Genomic DNA, 19406 nt, shown 5'->3' with positions numbered 1-19406 from the left:
CTCTTCAGTAACCACAAGAGGTTTTAATACTAGAACATACCACTTCAAACTCCTGGATGTATTCATGGGGTTCCTCATTAGAAAGGCCATGGAACGAGGGTAAGAGGTGAATTAACCCTGATTTTAGCTCGAATGAAGTATTTTCAGCCAGAGTTGGGAATGTAATGCACAAATGCTGGTGGGTCAATTTCGGGGCAGCCAACTCCCTTAGTGTTTAGTTGTTGGCCATGCTAAATTCGTCTTCTTCAGAATCGTTTGCAGTAGATGACTGTCTCTTTGCATTTCTTGGTCTCTTGTCTTCGCCTACACGCTGCCTTCTCAACTTCAGGGTCGTATATGAATTTACCTGTGCGAGAAGAACGAGGCATAAACAAGCAAAAATGTCAAAAATAAAATGAATTCAAAAATAAAAAAATAATTCAAGCACCAGTTCCCGGCAACGGCACAAAAAATCGACAAGTGTCGAGTCTGTACAATAATAAAAACCTAACTACTGCCAAAATTAGTTAACAATCAATTCCAGATATTGGAGTAGGGACTCTGGATGTGCAATAGGCTACTTGATTCACCCTAATTCCGAAGAGTTTGCTTAATTCGATATACTAGAATTAATCAACTGACAAAATTTACTAACTAGTAGACAGTGACAAGTAGGGTCGTCTTCTCAGGGACTGGGGGAAAGTTCGTTTCTTTTTAAGTCAAGACAAATGGGGGGTTTGAGAATTAAATGCTAATGAATTGTTAATTAAATAAACTAATTGCGAAAATTAATTAATTGAGAGAAATAATTGGGAAAACTCTAGCCAGGGTTACACTTTAGAGATGGTTCATGCAACTGATCATTTATTCAAATATAATCCCAACATTCATTAATAAGCAAGTTTTTAACTGCCGATACGATCTGGCAGTCAGTCTCTCCTTACTATTTCGATAGTCAAGGTACGACCATTGATTATTTTCCTAATTTAGAAATAACCCTAGGTACGACCGTAGGATTTAATTTTTCAATTGCATTAGAAACTGGAGAAATGCTACTCTAATCAATAAACACGCTACGAGAGTTTATTTAAATTAGATTGTACGTTTCCCTGACATAAATCCAATTATGCCAGTTGCTACTGGGATGAGAGCAATAGAACAATTACGGATTCAACTACTCCCAATTAGCTAATAGATTATGTGAATAATTAAATATTGCGTAACTATTCAATCATACACAATAGTTATAACCATTGAAAACAGAAAATATACAAATACCAATAAATGAAGGAAGCAATTAAAATAATTTAGATCTCACAGTTATTGTTAAACCAAATCTTCAGTTGTCCCCTTGGCTAGAAATAAGAAGTTAGTTCTCCATTGATCGAGAACAAGCCATGCGATGCGGAAAAGCTATTCGAAGCTTACAATTGTTGTCTCCCAAAATCGGTCAAGAAAAAGAAAAAATAAAAACAAAAGCAATTGTCCTCTTGTTTCTCCAAAAGTCGGCCAAAGGAACAAAAAAGTCAAGACCAAGTACAATGCTCTTTTTGCCTCCCGTGAAAGAAGAAGAAAGATGTCCCCTCAATCCCTATTTTCTAGAAATAAATTAACTAATCTCAAGGGATGGTTTCCTATTACAAGTCAACTTCTTCAACCTCTCCTTTTTCTTGAGGATGACGTGAACTGCCCAAAAGGTAGGAAATCTCCATCCGCAGTCAATTGTTTTGGAATTTGATTTGAACTAGGAAACTGCCTAAACTTTTTCCCAATCTTCTAGCCCATGTGCAAATCACTAGAAATTCCTAATTTTAAGCACTTTCCATTCCAATCCCTGAAAGAAACACCAAATACCAATTTTGAGTAAAATCAACCAAGTAAAGCGATATTTGGTATAAATAAAAAGGAAAAATATAGACAAATATACCATCTAAATGCACTCTATCAATACATTAGGAAATTACGCCATAACTAACCAAGATAATAACATTCACTTAACCGATAATTTCATTTGCAAGAGTAGAAAGGAATTTCACACCTCTAGGAGATTTCTATTGTTATTTTTATTACTTTTATTTGACGTTTATAGTGTAGGTTTATTCTCTTGCATTTGTGATAGTTTAAATAGTAAAGGAGTTTAAAAAACCATCGGTAATTGGACAATTTTTCTTTTGGATTCGACCCTTAATACCCTATATTCAATCTCAATTTGTACACTTGCAAAAAATCGCATGTGAGGTATTTAAAAATTTATAAATATAAAACTTGATTGTTAAATGAGTTTAATTTTTATATGCATACCCCACACTTGTCAATAACAATCACAAAACTGTTTGCCCAAGAACACGGTTTTAACCAATATACTAAGGATGACAAGAAATCAGTAAAAACCTTCTCATTGAAACAGTGTTTTCAAAGGTGAATTCCAGGCAAGTCTTGGGGTCGAGCAAGCCTCAAATCACCTAGGGCAATTGAATGGGGCATAAGTATTGTTAGGTGTTCACCTCATACTAGGGAGTGTATGCTGAGTGTTTAAAGCATTGGGCGTTCAAGCGTTTGGGGTATTTTTTTCTTTAAAATATGAACTTTGTTTTTGCCTTTGTTTTTTCCTATCTCATTATTGTTCTTTATTAATCCTGAAAAAAGATTTCATTTGTTTCCTCTTCAAAATTTGTTGGGAAAAAATATAAAGTAGAAGCAATTATGACTTTGTTTCTTATACCTTTTTTTTCCCTTTTCGGTGATGCCAAGATATATATAGTTATTTTCTACTAACCTGACTAGATGACTAAGGTATGGTTTAGACTTTAAATTTTGATATTTCATGATTTTGTTTTTGAAGAAACATAGGCTGTAGCTTCAAGCAAGCAATTGAGCATTAGCCTTATAATTTGAACACCCACTAAGGAAAAAAAAATTCGGTTTTCTAGAAAATTGTAGTTACAGTTTGATTCTTGGTTCGTTAATTAGGATTCCAAAATCGAACGGTAGCATATCTTACTATCCTAAGCTGCTATCGTACAAAATTGATAGCATCAAATTCTACGATTTTAAGTAGAATATTCTGCTTTAGAAGATTTGCACCAACTTATAATTGTCCCAGATTCAATGGTTTTAATAAACTCCCTCTTTTTTTTTACTAGCTCTTTTTATTTTTTTAAAGTAAGTGAGGGTCTCAAATCCAAAATCTCTCACTTACACTTTTTCTTTTCATACTACCCAACCCATCCTTCCCCCAATAAACTTCCTCAATTAGTTTGTCTTAGATCAAATATAGAACAGTTTTAAGATTTTGTATAGCCATAAATCCAATTATGTTCTAACTTGCTTTTTTGTAGATTTGTAGATTATATTTTTACTAATGTGGCTTTCTTAGTTGTCTTTAGGTATGGCAAATATACGAAGACTTGCCATAGCATGGAAGGGGGTAACAAGCACAGTTGGGCAGCACAATACAACGTTACATCCATCAAAATGTTTTTTTTTTTTTTTTTTGGTCAATCAATAACATCTATCTATCCTATTCTATAGAGAAGGGAGTTTGTCAATCAATAACATCTATCTGTCCTATTCCAGAGAGAAGGGAGAACCAAACTACGTTGCATTATGAATAACTGATACTATTGACTTCAACAAATTGAGTGCAGTTGCCAAAGTAGAAAAAAGTTAGTCTAGTCAACAAACGTGGCTTAAGAAAAAATAGCACCTAATAGCAATTCAGGCACGACTCTCACTGCTTACTCTTCTTCAGTCCCTATAAATACATGGGCATAAGCCTAAGCAGTTTCAAATCAAAGCAAGGTTTTGGAAGACAAGGAATCATGGCAATCAACAGGATGAATGGTGTAATGGCTATTCTTTTGTGCGGTATGTACAATTCTATTCTTTTACATACGAGTTAATTAAACTGTGGGGGCAATGTAAAAAAAAAAAAAAAGGTGTATTCATCCCATCTAAACAAGTTCCAGCATTTTTCATCTATTACAAGGATGATATATATAAATAATGTGATTTGGTTATGGGAAACAGGAATGATTCTTCTGGGAGCAAATGTGGAGGTTGAGGCCTGCCCACTATATTGCTTACATGTTGAGTACATGACCTGCGGTAACTCGGGAACGAAGCAGTACCCCAGCTGCATCAATTGTTGCTTGGCCCCAAAGGGCTGCACTCTTCATCTTGCTGACGGAACTTCACAATATTGCGGCTAAATCAATTCCATGATTGGAGTTTGTACGCTAGACTGCTAATATCATGCTAGACTGGTACAATATAATTTCAGCTTCCACCAGGGTTTAAGATATCCATGTAGGATATCAGTGATTCAAGAGACAGTTGAGTCATATTCAATCACTGATCTTATACACTAAATAAAGGTATACAAATAGAGTAACTTTTATTACTAGAGCGATCTGCCATATATAACCAAATTCGTGATAAATACCTGGAATTATTCATTATAGCTCAAAAAATTGTAATTCTCGACAAAAATATGTAATTAAATAGGAGGGCGAAAGAGATAGAGAGTGTGTGAGATCAGTGCTAAAAGTTTCAAGAACTTAACGATCGACTCTTTCTTCTTTTTTTTTTTTTTTTTTGGTTTCATCAATTTCAGGTATGTCATTTGTTGAATACTGTCTAGAGTAATATTATGGAACCTTTGGAATATAGCCGTCATTGATAATGTTCAGATATGCCTTCATAAGATCAATATTCTAATCTCTTTCACTTGGACACTACTTACTCCAAAAATCAACCCCAACAGATAAAGGTCACAATCTCTCACTTCAACCTTTCCACTTTGACCAATTCTCCAAGACCAAAAAAAAAAAAAAAAAAATCTCATTTCGCATTGGATGTGGTTTTCAAATGAAAATCAAAAACCATTTATGGCTCTAAGTGAAATTTTACTTGATTTGTCTCTAAATTAACATTAGAAGAATATGAGGAAGAAAGTTAACTTTCTTTAGTATAATAACCATATAGGAGGGGGTTCATGCATAACTTTTTACTAAGTTAATTCCAAAAATGTACTTGTTAAAAAAAAGAAAAATATACTTATTTATTTATACACAAATTTTTTAACCCCACCATTCCCACCCCCCACCCCCTTCTCCCAACCAAAAGAAAACCAAAAAAAATAGAGAGAAAGAGATACCCGCACAATTTGCTCTGTCTTAGGAAATCTACTGTCTATTTTATTTGGGAAGGCGATGGCCGGCAACAGATTCTTTTTTTTTTTTTTTTTCCTCCCCCGTGACAAACTTGGACAGGGAAATATTATCACCATCAAACAGATAGTAACATTATTGTATTGACCAAGTAAGCCTAAGTAACATTATTGTATTGACCAAGTAAGCCTAACCATCTGTCTGGTGTAGGCAATTACTGGGAATTATTTGCCTAGAACAGAACCACTAATCGCCTATAAGTAATGCTACTTCACTTCGTGTTAGCATTAGGTTAACATTAAGCAAAGGCAAGAACTCATGGCTTTCAACAAAATGGTAGCACTGCTTCTTCTCATCTGTGGTATGCTTAGTTTCTGTTTTCCAAACAAGCTAGTTTTCTTTCTTTGTCTACTTTTTTCCCCCCCTTTTATTAAAAAATTAAAAAAAAATCAATTTTAATAACCTCATAAAAAGTATATCAATATGTGTTAAGATATTCTTTTCAACAAAAAAAAAAAACGTAGAATTCCCTATTCTTCGTTAAAATTGGACCATGAATTGACCGGAGTTATAATTAGTTTTGGTCATTTGGCTCCGGCTTTGCGTTTCCTTGAAGGATTGGCCAATCAAGTACGTACCATTAAATTCTGTTTGGGTATCTATATCCATTTCCATGGTCCAATCAACAAACAGGAGAGGAATTCCCATCTAATACTTCTACCTGTTAATACTTGTTGCTCTAACTAACTAAATTAATTATGATCTCATAACAGCCGGTTGAATCATGAATGTGCAGGGATGTTTGTTCTTCAAGAAATGGAGATGATAAAAGTCAAAGCTTGTGAGCATATTTGCTTTGATGTGGCATACATGACTTGCAATGGTACATTTGTTAGTCCACCAAGTTGCAACTGTTGCCAAGCTTCCAAAGGCTGCAGACTTCACCTTGCTAACGGAGCGTCCTTGTATTGCAACTAAACTTAATACTTGTGGCTAAATAAATTAGTAGAAATCACCTCAACCAAAGTTAATATTTGTGTGTCTATATATAATAGACACACACACACAGAGTTTGAGATCAGTCTTATCAGTCTTTTGGATTGACAATGGTATTTCTTTAAAGGATTAAAAACAGAAAAAACCCCTGTGGTATACCTAATACATAAAAAATATATAAAACGACATTTCATGTTTTGAACTAAATTTTAAACTAACAAAATTCGTTAAACTTAACGGAATCCGGTAAAGTTAACGTTAAATTTAACGGAATCCGGTAAGTTTAACAGCCGAAACCGTCATTTTCATTAAGTTTAATGAATTCTGTTAGTTTACAATTTAGTTCAAAACATGAGGTGTCATTTTGTATGTTTTGAAACAACGGAGGGTTTTTCTATGTATTAGGTATACCACAGGAGATTTTTTTATTTTTAACCCTTCTTTAAAAGCCTACTAAATGTCATTGAATACAGTGGCAGAGCCAGGACCTTGGCTCAGTGAGGGCAAGATTGTACACTGAAAATGAAATAAAGATTTTTTTGGGATTTTTATTCTACGTCCTATAATTTTTTCTCAATCAAATGGTAATTAAGTGTATCTCAATTAATAGCTTTGAAACAATTGGACCGTAGAAGAGATACTTAAAAGAAAAAAATTGATTCTTTAGAGATGACTATTTTCCAAATTATAGGGGGACCATGTTAAGAGATAAGGATATTTTCTTATGAGAGAAAACTATAATTTTATAAAATTTTCAAGCCTATTTTGTAATTTTTCCCCACCCTCACACCAAGGTGGCTCCGCCCCCGATTTAATGCCATGCATCGCAGAGGAGATTCTTGCTAGTTACGTTTATAAAGGGCAAAAAAAATAAAATAAAATCTTGAATTGCAAAATCAGATGGCATTTAGATTATCCGATAACTTTAATGGGAAAGGAAAGAAGTATGAAGGAAGAATTGGAGTAGCAATGAAATGATGGACCAAAAAACTTTACTTCATGGGCTGTCTGAGATTTTATTATTGAGAGGTAAATCATCATTTCGTTGAACAAAAACAATACAAAACTTTTGCTGGGTAAAATATTTTCTTAGAAAAAAAATGAATAATATGACAAACAATAGTATTTCATCAGTCTAAACACTCTAATAAACCTACCTCAGAAGAGAGACAAATCAGATTAGAAACACATTATTTACACGCAAAACCTTATGCGGAAAAATAACCAGAAAAAGTTTTGAATCTCCCGCACTATATGAAGTCTAGCACAATAAAAGAAGAGCGACAGAGATCAAATTAGAAGCACAAAGTAAAAACACAAGATTTACGTAGAAAACCCTAGAGAGCATAAATACTACGAAACTTTGAATCTTCCACGCTATATGCAACAATTTTTTTTTTTTTTTTGGGTGGAACATTATGCAAGAATTGGTCCGCCGGGGGGGGGGGGGGAATCTTACTAGCTAGTTCACTATTATACCATTTATACTACTACCAAAAATAGAGAATTGACACTGTCAATCAGTGGCGGAGCCAGAAAAAATTTTTAGTGGGGGTAAAAGTAATTCTAAATTTTTTACCTACTCTTTTTCTAATTTTTTAAGGAAAAAAATATTCACCAACAAGTACAAACGATGCATATATTCCATGAAAAACATAAAAAGACAAACTCAAAATTATTAATGTAATAATAATTTTATTTCAAAAAGTAAACTAAACCATTTACAATTGCTCATGACGAGTTTTCATATTTTGATAACGATTTGCAACCATTTCATTTTGAATTTTACGAAGTATATTTTTCTCAATATAAGTAGCTGAACAATCATTCATCCAAGTGTATCTTCCATTCTATTTCGTAACCGATTCTTCACTATATTCATAACTAAAAAAAACCCTTTCTACAGTAGCTATAATAACAGGTAAAATCAAAGGCAACTTTAGGAGCATATAAACCAATAGATACACAAAACTCCAGGGGGCACACTTGAAATTATATCAAATTTTTATGGATATTATAGAAATTTAAGGGGGACAGTGGGGGCCCGTGACCCTGATGGCCCTAGTGTAAATCCGCCCCTGCTGGCAATAGACATGGATATGGTAATTCAAGGATGGCCCAAGCTTGGGCTGATGGATTATGCATGATTGAAGAATGCGCCAAACTTGGATTAAGACCCCATTTGATAACCCAATTTGACACTTAAACTAAATGGTTTCATATCTTAATATGTTCAGAGGCGTTTGATAACAAAAAATTGAACATCTGAATTAATTAAGTGGCGCTAAATTTTCTAAGCAAAACTTACTCATAAAAATAAGTGATAAGTTATTCACTTATCACTGAATGTGATATACATTTAAACGTATTTGATTTAATATTTAACAATTCAATACTTTAGTGGATTTGTCATATTTCAGTTTTATCAAACACACTCTAAGTTAGTGGATTCGGACCTGTGCTACGTATTTAAAACCTAAGCTATGACCCACTCTACATATTTAAAACATAAAAGTTTTTTTTGATGACTAATTTTATACATTTTCCAAGGCTTTTATGGAAATATTTACATCCAACTGAGAAAAATTTCTAATAGCAATTAACATTATTTTCATGTCAAATACTTAAACTTCTGGTTTGTTTAATTACTAGATTTATTTTTGTTAATATTTTTTTCTATGTACAAATTAGTACTTCATTCTAAGAAAACGTTACTATACTGATATCTCATATATCTGTTAAAAGATCAAATTACTAGTCTAAATCATATGGTGTAATGTAGGAATAGATGTAGACACTAATATTACAATATATAAAAAAAATATATAAAAAAATTTGAAACTCTTTAAAATTTTAAAACTTGTGTCCTACAATTAAGAAAAATTGCAGTTTTGGTACCAAATAATTGCAGCATCAATGGTTTTAGTCCTTAAATTTGATCAACAGCAAATCTAGTTCTAAATGTTTCGATTTTTAAGTACATTTAGTCTAATTGACTGGTTTTGGTAAATTGTTACTAGAATTCGCTCACTTAAGTAGCACGTGCCAAAGGCTAAATTTTGAAAAAACTTAGAATAAAAAAGAAAAAATGTTTGTAACCCATAATATGTAATTAAAGGAAACTAATTACTTGTATACACAGTGGTCATGTAGCTACAAAGTAAAGATAACTACTCAACTTGCGACTAATTAGTGCCCTTTAATTACAAACTATGACCACCAACATTTTTTCCTTTTTTCAAATTTTTTTTTTCAAAATTTAGCTGCCGGAACTTACTACTGACATAACCGAACTCTAAAGACTAAAACTGCCAATGTCCAAAAACTTTAATTTTCTCTACAATAAATTTCTTCCGTTCAATTTCAAATCAAACTCATTCTCACAATCAACTGCGCCTTACCGACTACGATCTAAACTGTGATTGTAAGAGCCCAATCCGGCCGAAAGGCCCAAAGCCCCTTTCAGCTCAGTGCATAGGAAGCAGAAGCACCCCGCTATAAAAACCCTGCATTTTGAATTTGTTCCCCTCCAGACCTTCCAGAATTCAAAAATGGCTCTTCAATCTGCATTTCGTGAAAGACTGGAGCATATGGAAGTCACCCGAAACCAACGACTCTCTCTCCTCCAGGTTCACTTTCTTGTTCTCTTGGATTGTAAATTTCGGTTTTTAACTTGATTTCCTGTGCCCTAAATTGCAATGTTTCTCTACAGTCGGAGAAAGAGCTTCAGACAATCAAATCTCGAGATTTAGCGTCAAAGTTGTCTAATATCAGATCAATGGAGCAGCGCTGCTTAAAGCTTGATTGTAAAATCGCTTCGCAACACCTGGTCATTTCCTCCCTCGAATCAGAGCTCCACCGCCTGGACTCCGTTTATGCTGAAATTCTTCAAAAAATTAGGTAGGTTTATTTTGTTCTACATTTTGGCTGTAATCTGGTTAATTTCTTATATATGTTTGACAGGTCGAATGAGGGAAAAATGGCAATTTGCACATAAAAATAATTAGGGGTATTGTTATTAGTACTCCCTTATTTGTTAATGGCGCTTCCCCCTGACTTTATTTGCCATGTTTAATTAGACAAAAATACTTCTATACTTCGTTGCATTCAAAACCACTCTGTTGTAATCGAGTTGTGAGTAAAATAAAACAAAGAGGTAGAAAAGCTTTATCTTTGGGTCTGTCTGATCAGTGGACACTCGTTAAGATGTAGTTCATGTGTTAAATTTTTGAAAAGGTAAAGGTAACTAGGAAGAGTGTATAAATGCAAGGGAGTGTAATAATTGTTAGTGTGTATTCACATGGCAGGTTAAATGTGATTTTGGTGTGTTAAAAAACCCTTTATTCTTTTTACATGAGTACAAAAGTCAAGGGGATTGTGATTTCCAAATGTGGGAGTGATAACAATAATTTCCAAATAATAATATCACAATCTTTACCACTTAAAGTAAAATCCTCAATTTTTATTTCTTGGTTTTTATAAAAAGTAGGTATATCTGAGACTGTCAAGAGCAGAGAAGAGAGCCGGAAGGTTTTGAGTTTTGTTGGACAGTTTCCTTCAAAAGCAAGCGAAACTTGCCTTAAGTAGGAAAATTCTTTAGATATTAGTTTTTTTCAAAGATGTCATCAATAGTGGTGTTTGTCCATACTAATTTGTACTAATTTAGTTGCATTATTTGTATGCATGAGGTAAAGGAGTGGTTGCAACTGTCTCACATTTTAGATTTTTCTCTAAAAAGAGAAAAGTTCTTTCCTTTTTCGGTTTAGAAATTGAATTCAGTGTATTGGTAACTTTCTATAAAAGATTAGCTTCTAACTTTATGTTTCTCTTAAATTTTTATTTAGTCGATGGCATACTTTGGATTTCATGAGCTTCGACAAGTAATCTAAATGACTCGTATTGCTAAGTGGAAGCAACATTAACTTCATTATTTTCAATGATAAAAATATTTGCCTTTGTTTATATAGGTTCTGGTATTATAGGTAACTACGTGTTTGATATACATTTATTTTTGGGGACATTTGTAATTCCAGGTAACAGTCTTTGATCTTTAGCCTGTTTCCTTTGCTTTAACTAGAATAGTAAAACTTTTTTGATTGTACTCATAGAACCTTAAAACTTGAGGTGGAAGAGATGGAGGAATTAGAGAAAGAGAAAGAAAGCTATTATAACTCACAAAGTCAGGAGCTGGAGGAGTTTAAGGCAGAAGTGGATAGTCACATAGGCAATTGTCAATTACAAATCCAGGAACTGAGAACTCAGGCTAATGAGGTGCAGAGATATCTGTCTTGATATTTCTTATTTTATATGTTGTTACTTCATCTGTTTGTTTTTTCTTGTTTGATGTGTGAGAAACACCATGCTCTTATTACTTGCAGTTAATGCAACTGATTTTAGTAAGTTATGATGTTCCTGTTGGATCACAGTATCTATTTCTTTTACACGGGGGAAAGCATTGTGTGTTTTCATGCTTGAAATAATGCCAGATTCAATCAAGTAATGAATCATTGGGTGTTCGTATACTTAAATGAATCTTGAACTCGATGTCAGCAGTGAAACTTGCAAATAGGCTAGCTTAAACTCAATACTTAGTCTAAACATGCCTCTATTGTTGCATTCTGGATAAACCTGCTTGCTTTGGCACATGGAAAATGTAGTAACATTTATTGATGTGTGTGTTCTTAACAGACAAATAACGATGCTAGCAAATAAGTGCTTCACAACAATCGTCATTTGATCAAGGTGGAAACTTATTCTGTGCTCTTTGTGTTGATCATATTGCATATTAGTGCTATAAGGGGATAGTGATAGGGTACAAACCTAGAATCTTTCCCCAGATGTGAAAATAATGTGTCATTGATCCTGGGAAAGTATCAGTGTGAGTTTACAAGCCAAATAACTGTAAAAGCTGGTGGTTGTTGTATTTACTTGACGTGACAATGCATTAATATCAATTGTAGAAGGAACCTCACAAGCTACTTTTATAGGATAATTTATGCAGTGTTTTATTTTTTGATAACTTTTGGTAATAGGCACCTTATTAAGCAATTGTGGAGTCGGTTTTAACTACTATAACTATATAGTTGCAACAGAGTATCCACCAGCTTTATACATCTCTATGAAGAGAAAAGTTTGATATGAATTATTTTACAAAATGAAAATGCCTTAAGGAGCATTATGTAACTAAGCCTGCAACTTTTATGTCTGTCCATCCTCAGCTTTTCTTAAAAGAAATTTGTTCTAATAAATTGCATGATGCACCAGTTGCTTCATTTAGTCCAATGCAAAGGAATACCTGAGAAAGTTTTGGGAAATGATGGTAGGGGAAAACTTGATTTCCAAATCCATTGAGGTCGTCTTTGGGAGTATTCTGATCTGGAAGTCCACAATTTGAAACTTAGCCTTCTTTTGCTGTTTTGACTATGTTCTATACTTAGGCTAGGAAGCAATTTTGTCCATTTTCTGTATCAAAGGTTTGCCGGTAGTCTATCAAAGAGACTGCTTAACTATTCATTGAAGCCAAATGGAAGAAAATGCAAAAAGAGAACTTTTCCGCACAAAGGCTCACAGATGGAGGAAGATAAGGTTTTACACATTCATGCTAATGGAAAAATGTGCAAAAGTTTACATCTTCTACAATGTTATAGTTGTTTAATGAATCTTTTCAGCAACAAAATTGAATTGAGTCATGTCGGTTATGTCTGACATCTTCCTTGTGCAATTTTACTTTTCCTCTGTCTGCATATCCATTTTGCACAACTATTAGGAAGATAAGCTAATAGTAACAATGAATCTTGTTCAGGGACATTATTTTCTTCTCTTTGCAACCTAACTATCCTTCCCAGTCCTTGGACTCCAGATTTAGGTGACCCAAAGTAATTATCTAAGATTCAGAATATTTTTTTAAAGAAAATGTATATATTATGGTATATCTACTGCAGCGTTCGTTAGGGTTATGCATTTGAAGCCACAACCAGGCACAGGAATGCATTACCTTTATTAAATGTCATCTCCAGGCCTCCAGTTTCAGATTGGGTCAACCTTAGATTGCAACATATCATTCCGTACAACGGTTGTCATGCTCTTAAGCATGATGTTAAATGGCACCCAGCCCCTTTCATGCTAGTGACAAACTTTGCGCCATCTCTTGTTAAACTCCAGATTTGTGGGTATTTGTAGATGAATTGTACCTCTTCTTTCAAGTTACTGCGCTCAAAATGTTATGACAAAGATGCCGGCTCCTAGCTATTTTCAAATCCTGAGAAGTACTACTGACATGTTATGGATAAACCTTCCTGAAGATACTCGATGCTAAGACATCCAAACTGCTCAATACTTGAAAATTGTCAGAACTATGAATGATAAAGTGGGCATTGACATTGTAAAACAGGATTCATCTTATTAGGAGAATCTGACTTGCAAATACAATTATACTTGCACAGTTATAGCTTGAGTATAAGGAATGGGCTTAATCCGGAACACATCATAAATTTATAAAATCCCATAAAGTTCTAATGCTTTGTACAAGAGACATTAACCAGATATCATATTGTCAACTCTTGTGTGCTCATTTAGTAAAATGCATATTGCGCTGCTTGAAGTCTCATATGGTATGTCAGGTGATCCGCTAAAACAACCAATTATAACTATTACAGTTTGACTGAATGCAACCATGTTTTGTGGATATTGTTGAAGAAACTGTAAAACTATATATGATCTGCATGTCCAACAGTTCTTGAACTACTTTTTTGCGGTAAAGCTATACATGTTCTGCATCTCCAAGAGTTACTGAACAACTTTTTTGAACAGTAATGAGACCCTCATGGATGATAAAGAGTTTTTCAATTGAATTTGTTAAAGTTTGAAAGAGGGAATGATAAAGAAATTTTCATATGTAGGAAAAAATGGAAGCTTGTAAACTATTAAAAGATCTGTAACAATGACACGCATTATTTTGATTGATGTCATTGATTGCTCTTTGTCCGTAACAAGTGGTTATTTGATTTATATAGGTGGAGAATTCCTTTCCATGGATAACTGTATAGCCACAGATATTAAGTTGGATTACAACTTGGCATTACTTTAACTATGCATGGCAATGATGCCTTAAATATGATATCTGATAGATAAACTTATCATGTCAATTTTTTTTAAGTACGGGTATGGCCATCTGCTATGTCATGTGACTTATGTTCTTCTTTTGCTGGAAAAACATTGGAGATTTTGAGCAATATCATTTTGGAAGCTTGGATTATGCTAAGGATATCTGTAACTAAGCAAAGTGATACGTGGCACATTCTGTAATTACAGAAGTAGAAGAGACAAAAGCTCTGCTTGCCTCTGCAAATTAACCTGAGAGAGGGAGGGGATTTGTGGAGTCCAATTATCTTGCAGTTTGTTTTTTCTAAGGCAGATAACTTGAATTAGCAAAGCCCAGTGAAATAGGGCGTAATAGTTCCAATACTGACTCTTCACAGTACCCATCCAACATTTTTCCTAGTGCCATATTTCCACAAACTAGTACCAATTTGTATTGAAAGTAAGAATTGGTTTTACTTAGCGGAAGCTGGTTTGACGCTTAAAAACTACATGGTTATGGACCTTTCAGTTATGTTGAAAATGTTCCAAGTATTCTAGGGTACCGATCTTAAGCAGTTCATGGTGTTCAGGCCAATATGATTGACACAAAGGACCAAGGTTAAAAGATTGTCAGAACCTATCAAGAGATGCTTCTTTAGGATCCCTATCCTCTTTGGCCTATATCTTGTCATCATTGACACAATTTCTTCATCTGGTGGGAAAAAAAAGAAATAAGAAAAGGAAAAGGAGACAAGTTTGGTGGATAGATTCAGATCTTAATTATCAAGCAGAAGACTGTTAGCTTTCCTTTTAATTCCACAATGCTACTAGCCCTGTCTACAGTGACTCACTGGGAGTATGTAACAAAAGAGTCATAGTACGTCTTAGCATTCTTGAACAGACAGAGGGACAAGAAAATGGAGAGATGATCGGAACTGGTGCAGTGACATGGTACTAAGGTCCATAATGCTTTCCAAAGTGTTTCAACCATGTCATTTGTTCAGACAGTTCGAAGTGTTCCCATCCTCTTTTTCTCCTAGTTTCTGCTGGGTCCTCATTGGCTATGCCTCATAATTGTGTTTTCCTTTCATAGAGGCACCTTATGTTACGAGTCTATAACAAAAGCCTACTTGTGGTGTTTGTGTATGGGGAAAAATGCTAAATGTAACTAAATCTGTTTCATTAGCAGTTCAATGTTGACAATGAAGGAAATCTAATCGGTTGCTTGATCTCTTTCAGCTGAAGTCAAGCTTCTCAAAACTTCAAGGCAGTCTTAACTATTCAACTAATTCAGAGATTTCCCAAGCTGAGACCAAGAAAGCTGAACTTTTGGCTGAGAAAGAGCGCTTGGACAAAATTTTGGCTTCAAATTATCCAGTAAGAGACCAGCTGAGGAAACAACTTCAGAACATATTGGCAGACCAAGAACAGAAGAGGAAGCCATGAATAAATCCATTTCGAAAGAACAATGTTATGGGAGTAAACTAGATATTCCAATTGTATATTCCAATCCCATCTACCATCATTTAGAAAAAGAGTGAGACATAAATAAATAGTTTATATAAGGATACAACTAAATGCTAACTAGAATAACATTGAAGGCAAAGAAATGGAAAGAATCAATAAGCCCTCTTTAATTACTTTTGTCTTGCTTGTGGTTCCCCTTAAATCCCCAACCACCATCCATCGTACACTTGTTAGTATTCAGTACACAGGAATAATTAAGTTTATCGTATTTATACGTAGACATTGGTGCTTCGCATAAAAAATTTCCCCTTTATTTTCTTTCGTCATGTTCACCATTGACCTTCTGTTCTTATATCTACAGAATTGTTTCCTCTTGGTTTTTGTTTTTCAATCCCTATGGAGAGTTTTCAGTACGTGAGTATTGGAGTTCAACAGGTAAAGGCGAAGGTATAAAAATTTTAGTAAACTTAATGTGGGAGTTTTGATGCTTTGATGCATTCCACGTTGGTGGAGATACATTGGTGAAAGGAATATCATTTCTACCTTTTTTTAAAAAAAAAAAAATCATTGATGTTCAATATTTTGCTTATAACAATCGATCCTACCCCTTATTTGAGCGATACATGGAGCAATGCTATTAGCACTGTCACGAAATTAAGGAATGAGTTGTACCTTCTTTAAGAATCCAAAGAACTAAGAAGGATTAGAGTTTCTCTGGATACTAGTAATTGATTGAAGATAATTCAAAAGGTTAGACTATAATTTACTCAAACCATAGGATTTGTTTTCTCATTCAAACAAATCTCAAGCAAGGTAAATGTAATTAACCCTTTGCAATTGCTAAATATGTAAATCCAAGTAAACAATTGGTTACTTATTTGCAGTTCGATGTTTAATTGGTGATTGAGCACCAAATATGTAAATTGGTGATTTAGCATCTTTAATTGCTAAATATATAAATGCAAGCTAAGGCTTAAGAGTTGTTATGTGAAATACTAAAATCCAGCTGCTAAAGTTTTTTTTATCCATTTTCTACAGTGGTTTTAAAGGACGAACTTCATAACAAATCTCAACGTTGGCACCACAAGTAAGACTTCATGGTTTCATTGTTTCCATTACCTTGGTTAATTCCATCTCTTTTAGTTTCAAACTCAGTAGGCTATGTTAACAGGAAGATAAGTGTTGGGTTAGGCTGAGCAATAAATGCAAGAAACAATGCAAGGGGCGTGGCTTAACCAATGGGGACTCTCGCGTAATGGTTGCGGGTTCCCTTGTCAACAAAAAATAAATAAATACAAGAAACAATTTGAAGTTTGATTACAATTTTGAAAGTCTCATATTTCTTGTCTCACTTGGGTCCTTAAACTCCAAAATCATCGATGGAAGCAAGACAAATTGTATTCCAATGTGAAATAAACTTTGCATCGTAAGGATTCAAGTGGGACAAATTTTATACATTGGAGACTAAAGTGAGACAAATTCTATACTTCAAGAACTACAGTGAGACGTATTTTATACTTTAAAGACTAAAGTGTCCTATTTTAAAAGTTAGGGACTAAGTTAAAAATTTAAGTATACTTGAAAGCCGCAATTAATCCATTATTATATGCAGACGACCTATGAGAGTTCAATACACACCTCTAGAGCATGCACATTTCAAAATCTTAGAGACTAAAGCTGCAATTAAAACTGCATGAGGCATAACTCTAAAATGCGTTGTTAAAACTTCATGGCCGCACAATAAGTAAATGGTAAATATGCTTAATGTTTATGTTTTTAGTTCGAAACTTGAAAAGAATATCGGGCCTGTTTGGAACCCTAGTTTTTTGGGAGTTTGTCTAAAACTTTACTGTAGTGCACTGTAGAAGTTTTTGAAAAAATTTTGTAGAAGTTTTTTGTAAAGAGAAAAATTTTGTAGAAGTTTTTGTAGGGTTAAAAACTTTTTTTTCTTTTCTTTTTTTTTTTCTTTCTTTTTCTTTTTCTTTTTCTTTCTTTCCTTTCTCTTTTCTTTCTTCTTCTTCTTCTTCTTCTTCCCCGTTACCTCTGCCTCCAGCAGTGCCACCTCCCGCTACCCCCTGCTTTGCTTCTCCCCCTCTGCCCTGCCACCCCCTTCCTCCGCCACCCCCTCTGCCCGCCTTCCCCCTTCCCCCGCCATCCCCTCACCCCGCTTCCCCCTGCTTTCGGCCATCCCCTCTTCCCCCGCCACTCCCTCCCCCCTCCTTCCCCCTGCTTTGCTTCTCCCCCTCTGCCGGCTTTCTCCCTCCCCCCGCCACCCCCTTCCCTCTGCCCTCCCCTCTGCCCTTCCTCCGCCACCCCCTCCCCCCGCAACTTCCAAACAGGCCCACCTTCCCCCTCTACCCCGCCACCCTCACTGCCCCGCCACCCCCTCGCCACCTTCCCCCTCCTCCCGTCACCCCCTTGGCCCCTTCCCCCTCCCCTATTCCCCTTCCCGTTTACCACCCCTGAATCCCGCCACCCGTTAATTTTTTTTTTTTGGGCAAAGCCCCCCTTTCCCTCTGTCCTCCCCTTTCCCCGCCACCCTCACCCTCCCTCGGTGCGATCTGGTCTCGCGACCAGATCGGCCAGAGGGGAAGGGGAAGGGTGGTGGGGGAGAAGGGGGGGAGACGCAGAGAGAAAAAAAAACTTGCGGGGGAAGAGGGAAAAAAGAAAAAAAAAGGGGAGAGGGAAAAAGGAAAAAAAAAATTGGCACCGGAAAAGGTGATCGGCACTGGAACCGGTGGCGGAGGTGGTGGCCGGTGACGGAGCAGTTGACGGAGGTAGTGGTGGGGGAGGAAGAAGAAGAAAAGGGGAAGGGAGTTTTTTTTTTGTGTTTTGGATATTTTAAGTGTGTAGGTTAAAAAATTTTGATAAGTTTTTGAGATTCCTGTAGTACAAGTTGTTAAAAAACTAGTATAATAAAAACTTGGTAAAAACTTGGACTTCCAAACAAGCCCATCATTTGTCATAAAAAAAAATGTGGATTGTGCCTTTATAGTTGCAAGGATTGGATCCTTCAGATTCTCAATCTTAGAGACTAAAGCTGTAATCTTTTTTTTTTTTTTTGTCGACACAGGGGTGTCCAGGTCAATCCTTACGGAGCCCGACTAATCCCCTGCGGCCCGGGCTCGGCGCCCCAACCCGACCCGAACACGATAAGTGCGCGGAGGAATCCAGCAAAGCGGAGACTCGAACTTGGGACCTCAAGAGTCATCGATGAGAGGCGCTACCGCTGGACCATTCACGCGGGCTGACTAAAGCTGTAATCACTAATCAGTTTGTTGAGATTGTTGTGAGTTTGTCAATATGGCTTGGCTACTCCATCTCTCAAATAAGATGATGCTACAAATGCCAAAAGTTAACCTTGCCATGTTGACGTAGTTATGCCCGGATGATTATTGGCAAAAACAGCTGATGGGGTACATAATTAGGAAATTTCTACCTAAAATTTGACGGTCTAGATGAGTTGTAGACTTGATAAAAATATATAACAAGCTACATTTATTGATTTCCGCTTTTATAGTTCAAGAATTGTACGAATTTTAGTACGAACTGCACATTAATTTGAAAGACTGTGACTTGTAAGAAAATTAATCCACCCTCTTGTCCCCCACAATTGAATATATCACGAACTTTCCTTGTCTGAAAATTATGGGTCAATGGGCCAAAGGCACAAAAGTTGATTCTGCGCTTATTTACAAGAGTAAAACACATTTG

The 19406-nt window shown here is 35.4% G+C and overlaps 1 protein-coding gene and 2 long non-coding RNA genes across 4 annotated transcripts; all 3 read left to right on the top strand.

Annotated features, from left to right (window-relative positions):
• The first annotated feature begins 3753 nt into the window (after positions 1 to 3753).
• LOC113712855 (uncharacterized) lies at positions 3754 to 4381 on the top strand. Its single transcript, XR_003453370.2, has 2 exons — positions 3754 to 3846; positions 4009 to 4381. It is a non-coding gene; the product is annotated as an uncharacterized lncRNA (long non-coding RNA).
• A 5122-nt stretch (positions 4382 to 9503) lies between these two features.
• On the top strand, positions 9504 to 15865 carry LOC113711025 (uncharacterized). 2 transcript variants are annotated; one of them, XM_027234160.2, is made up of 4 exons: positions 9504 to 9775; positions 9859 to 10046; positions 11255 to 11417; positions 15465 to 15865. In XM_027234160.2, exons 1-4 carry the CDS (start codon positions 9698 to 9700, stop codon positions 15669 to 15671), a joined length of 636 nt encoding a protein of 211 aa, XP_027089961.1. In that variant the 5' UTR covers positions 9504 to 9697; the 3' UTR covers positions 15672 to 15865. The 2 variants fall into 2 exon arrangements, 1 of the variants encoding a protein (XP_027089961.1); XR_011822075.1 differs by lacking the exon at positions 11255 to 11417.
• Positions 15866 to 18143: 2278 nt separating this feature from the next.
• On the top strand, positions 18144 to 19209 carry LOC140015450 (uncharacterized). The gene is made up of 2 exons (XR_011822091.1): positions 18144 to 18469; positions 18766 to 19209. It is a non-coding gene; the product is annotated as an uncharacterized lncRNA (long non-coding RNA).
• Positions 19210 to 19406: the final 197 nt, after the last annotated feature.

The sequence above is a fragment of the Coffea arabica genome, chromosome 10e (assembly GCF_036785885.1).
Source record: "Coffea arabica cultivar ET-39 chromosome 10e, Coffea Arabica ET-39 HiFi, whole genome shotgun sequence".
Lineage (NCBI taxonomy): Eukaryota > Viridiplantae > Streptophyta > Magnoliopsida > Gentianales > Rubiaceae > Coffea > Coffea arabica.
The sequence above is the reverse complement of the archived record's forward strand: the minus strand, read 5'-3'. Positions and strand labels throughout refer to the sequence as shown.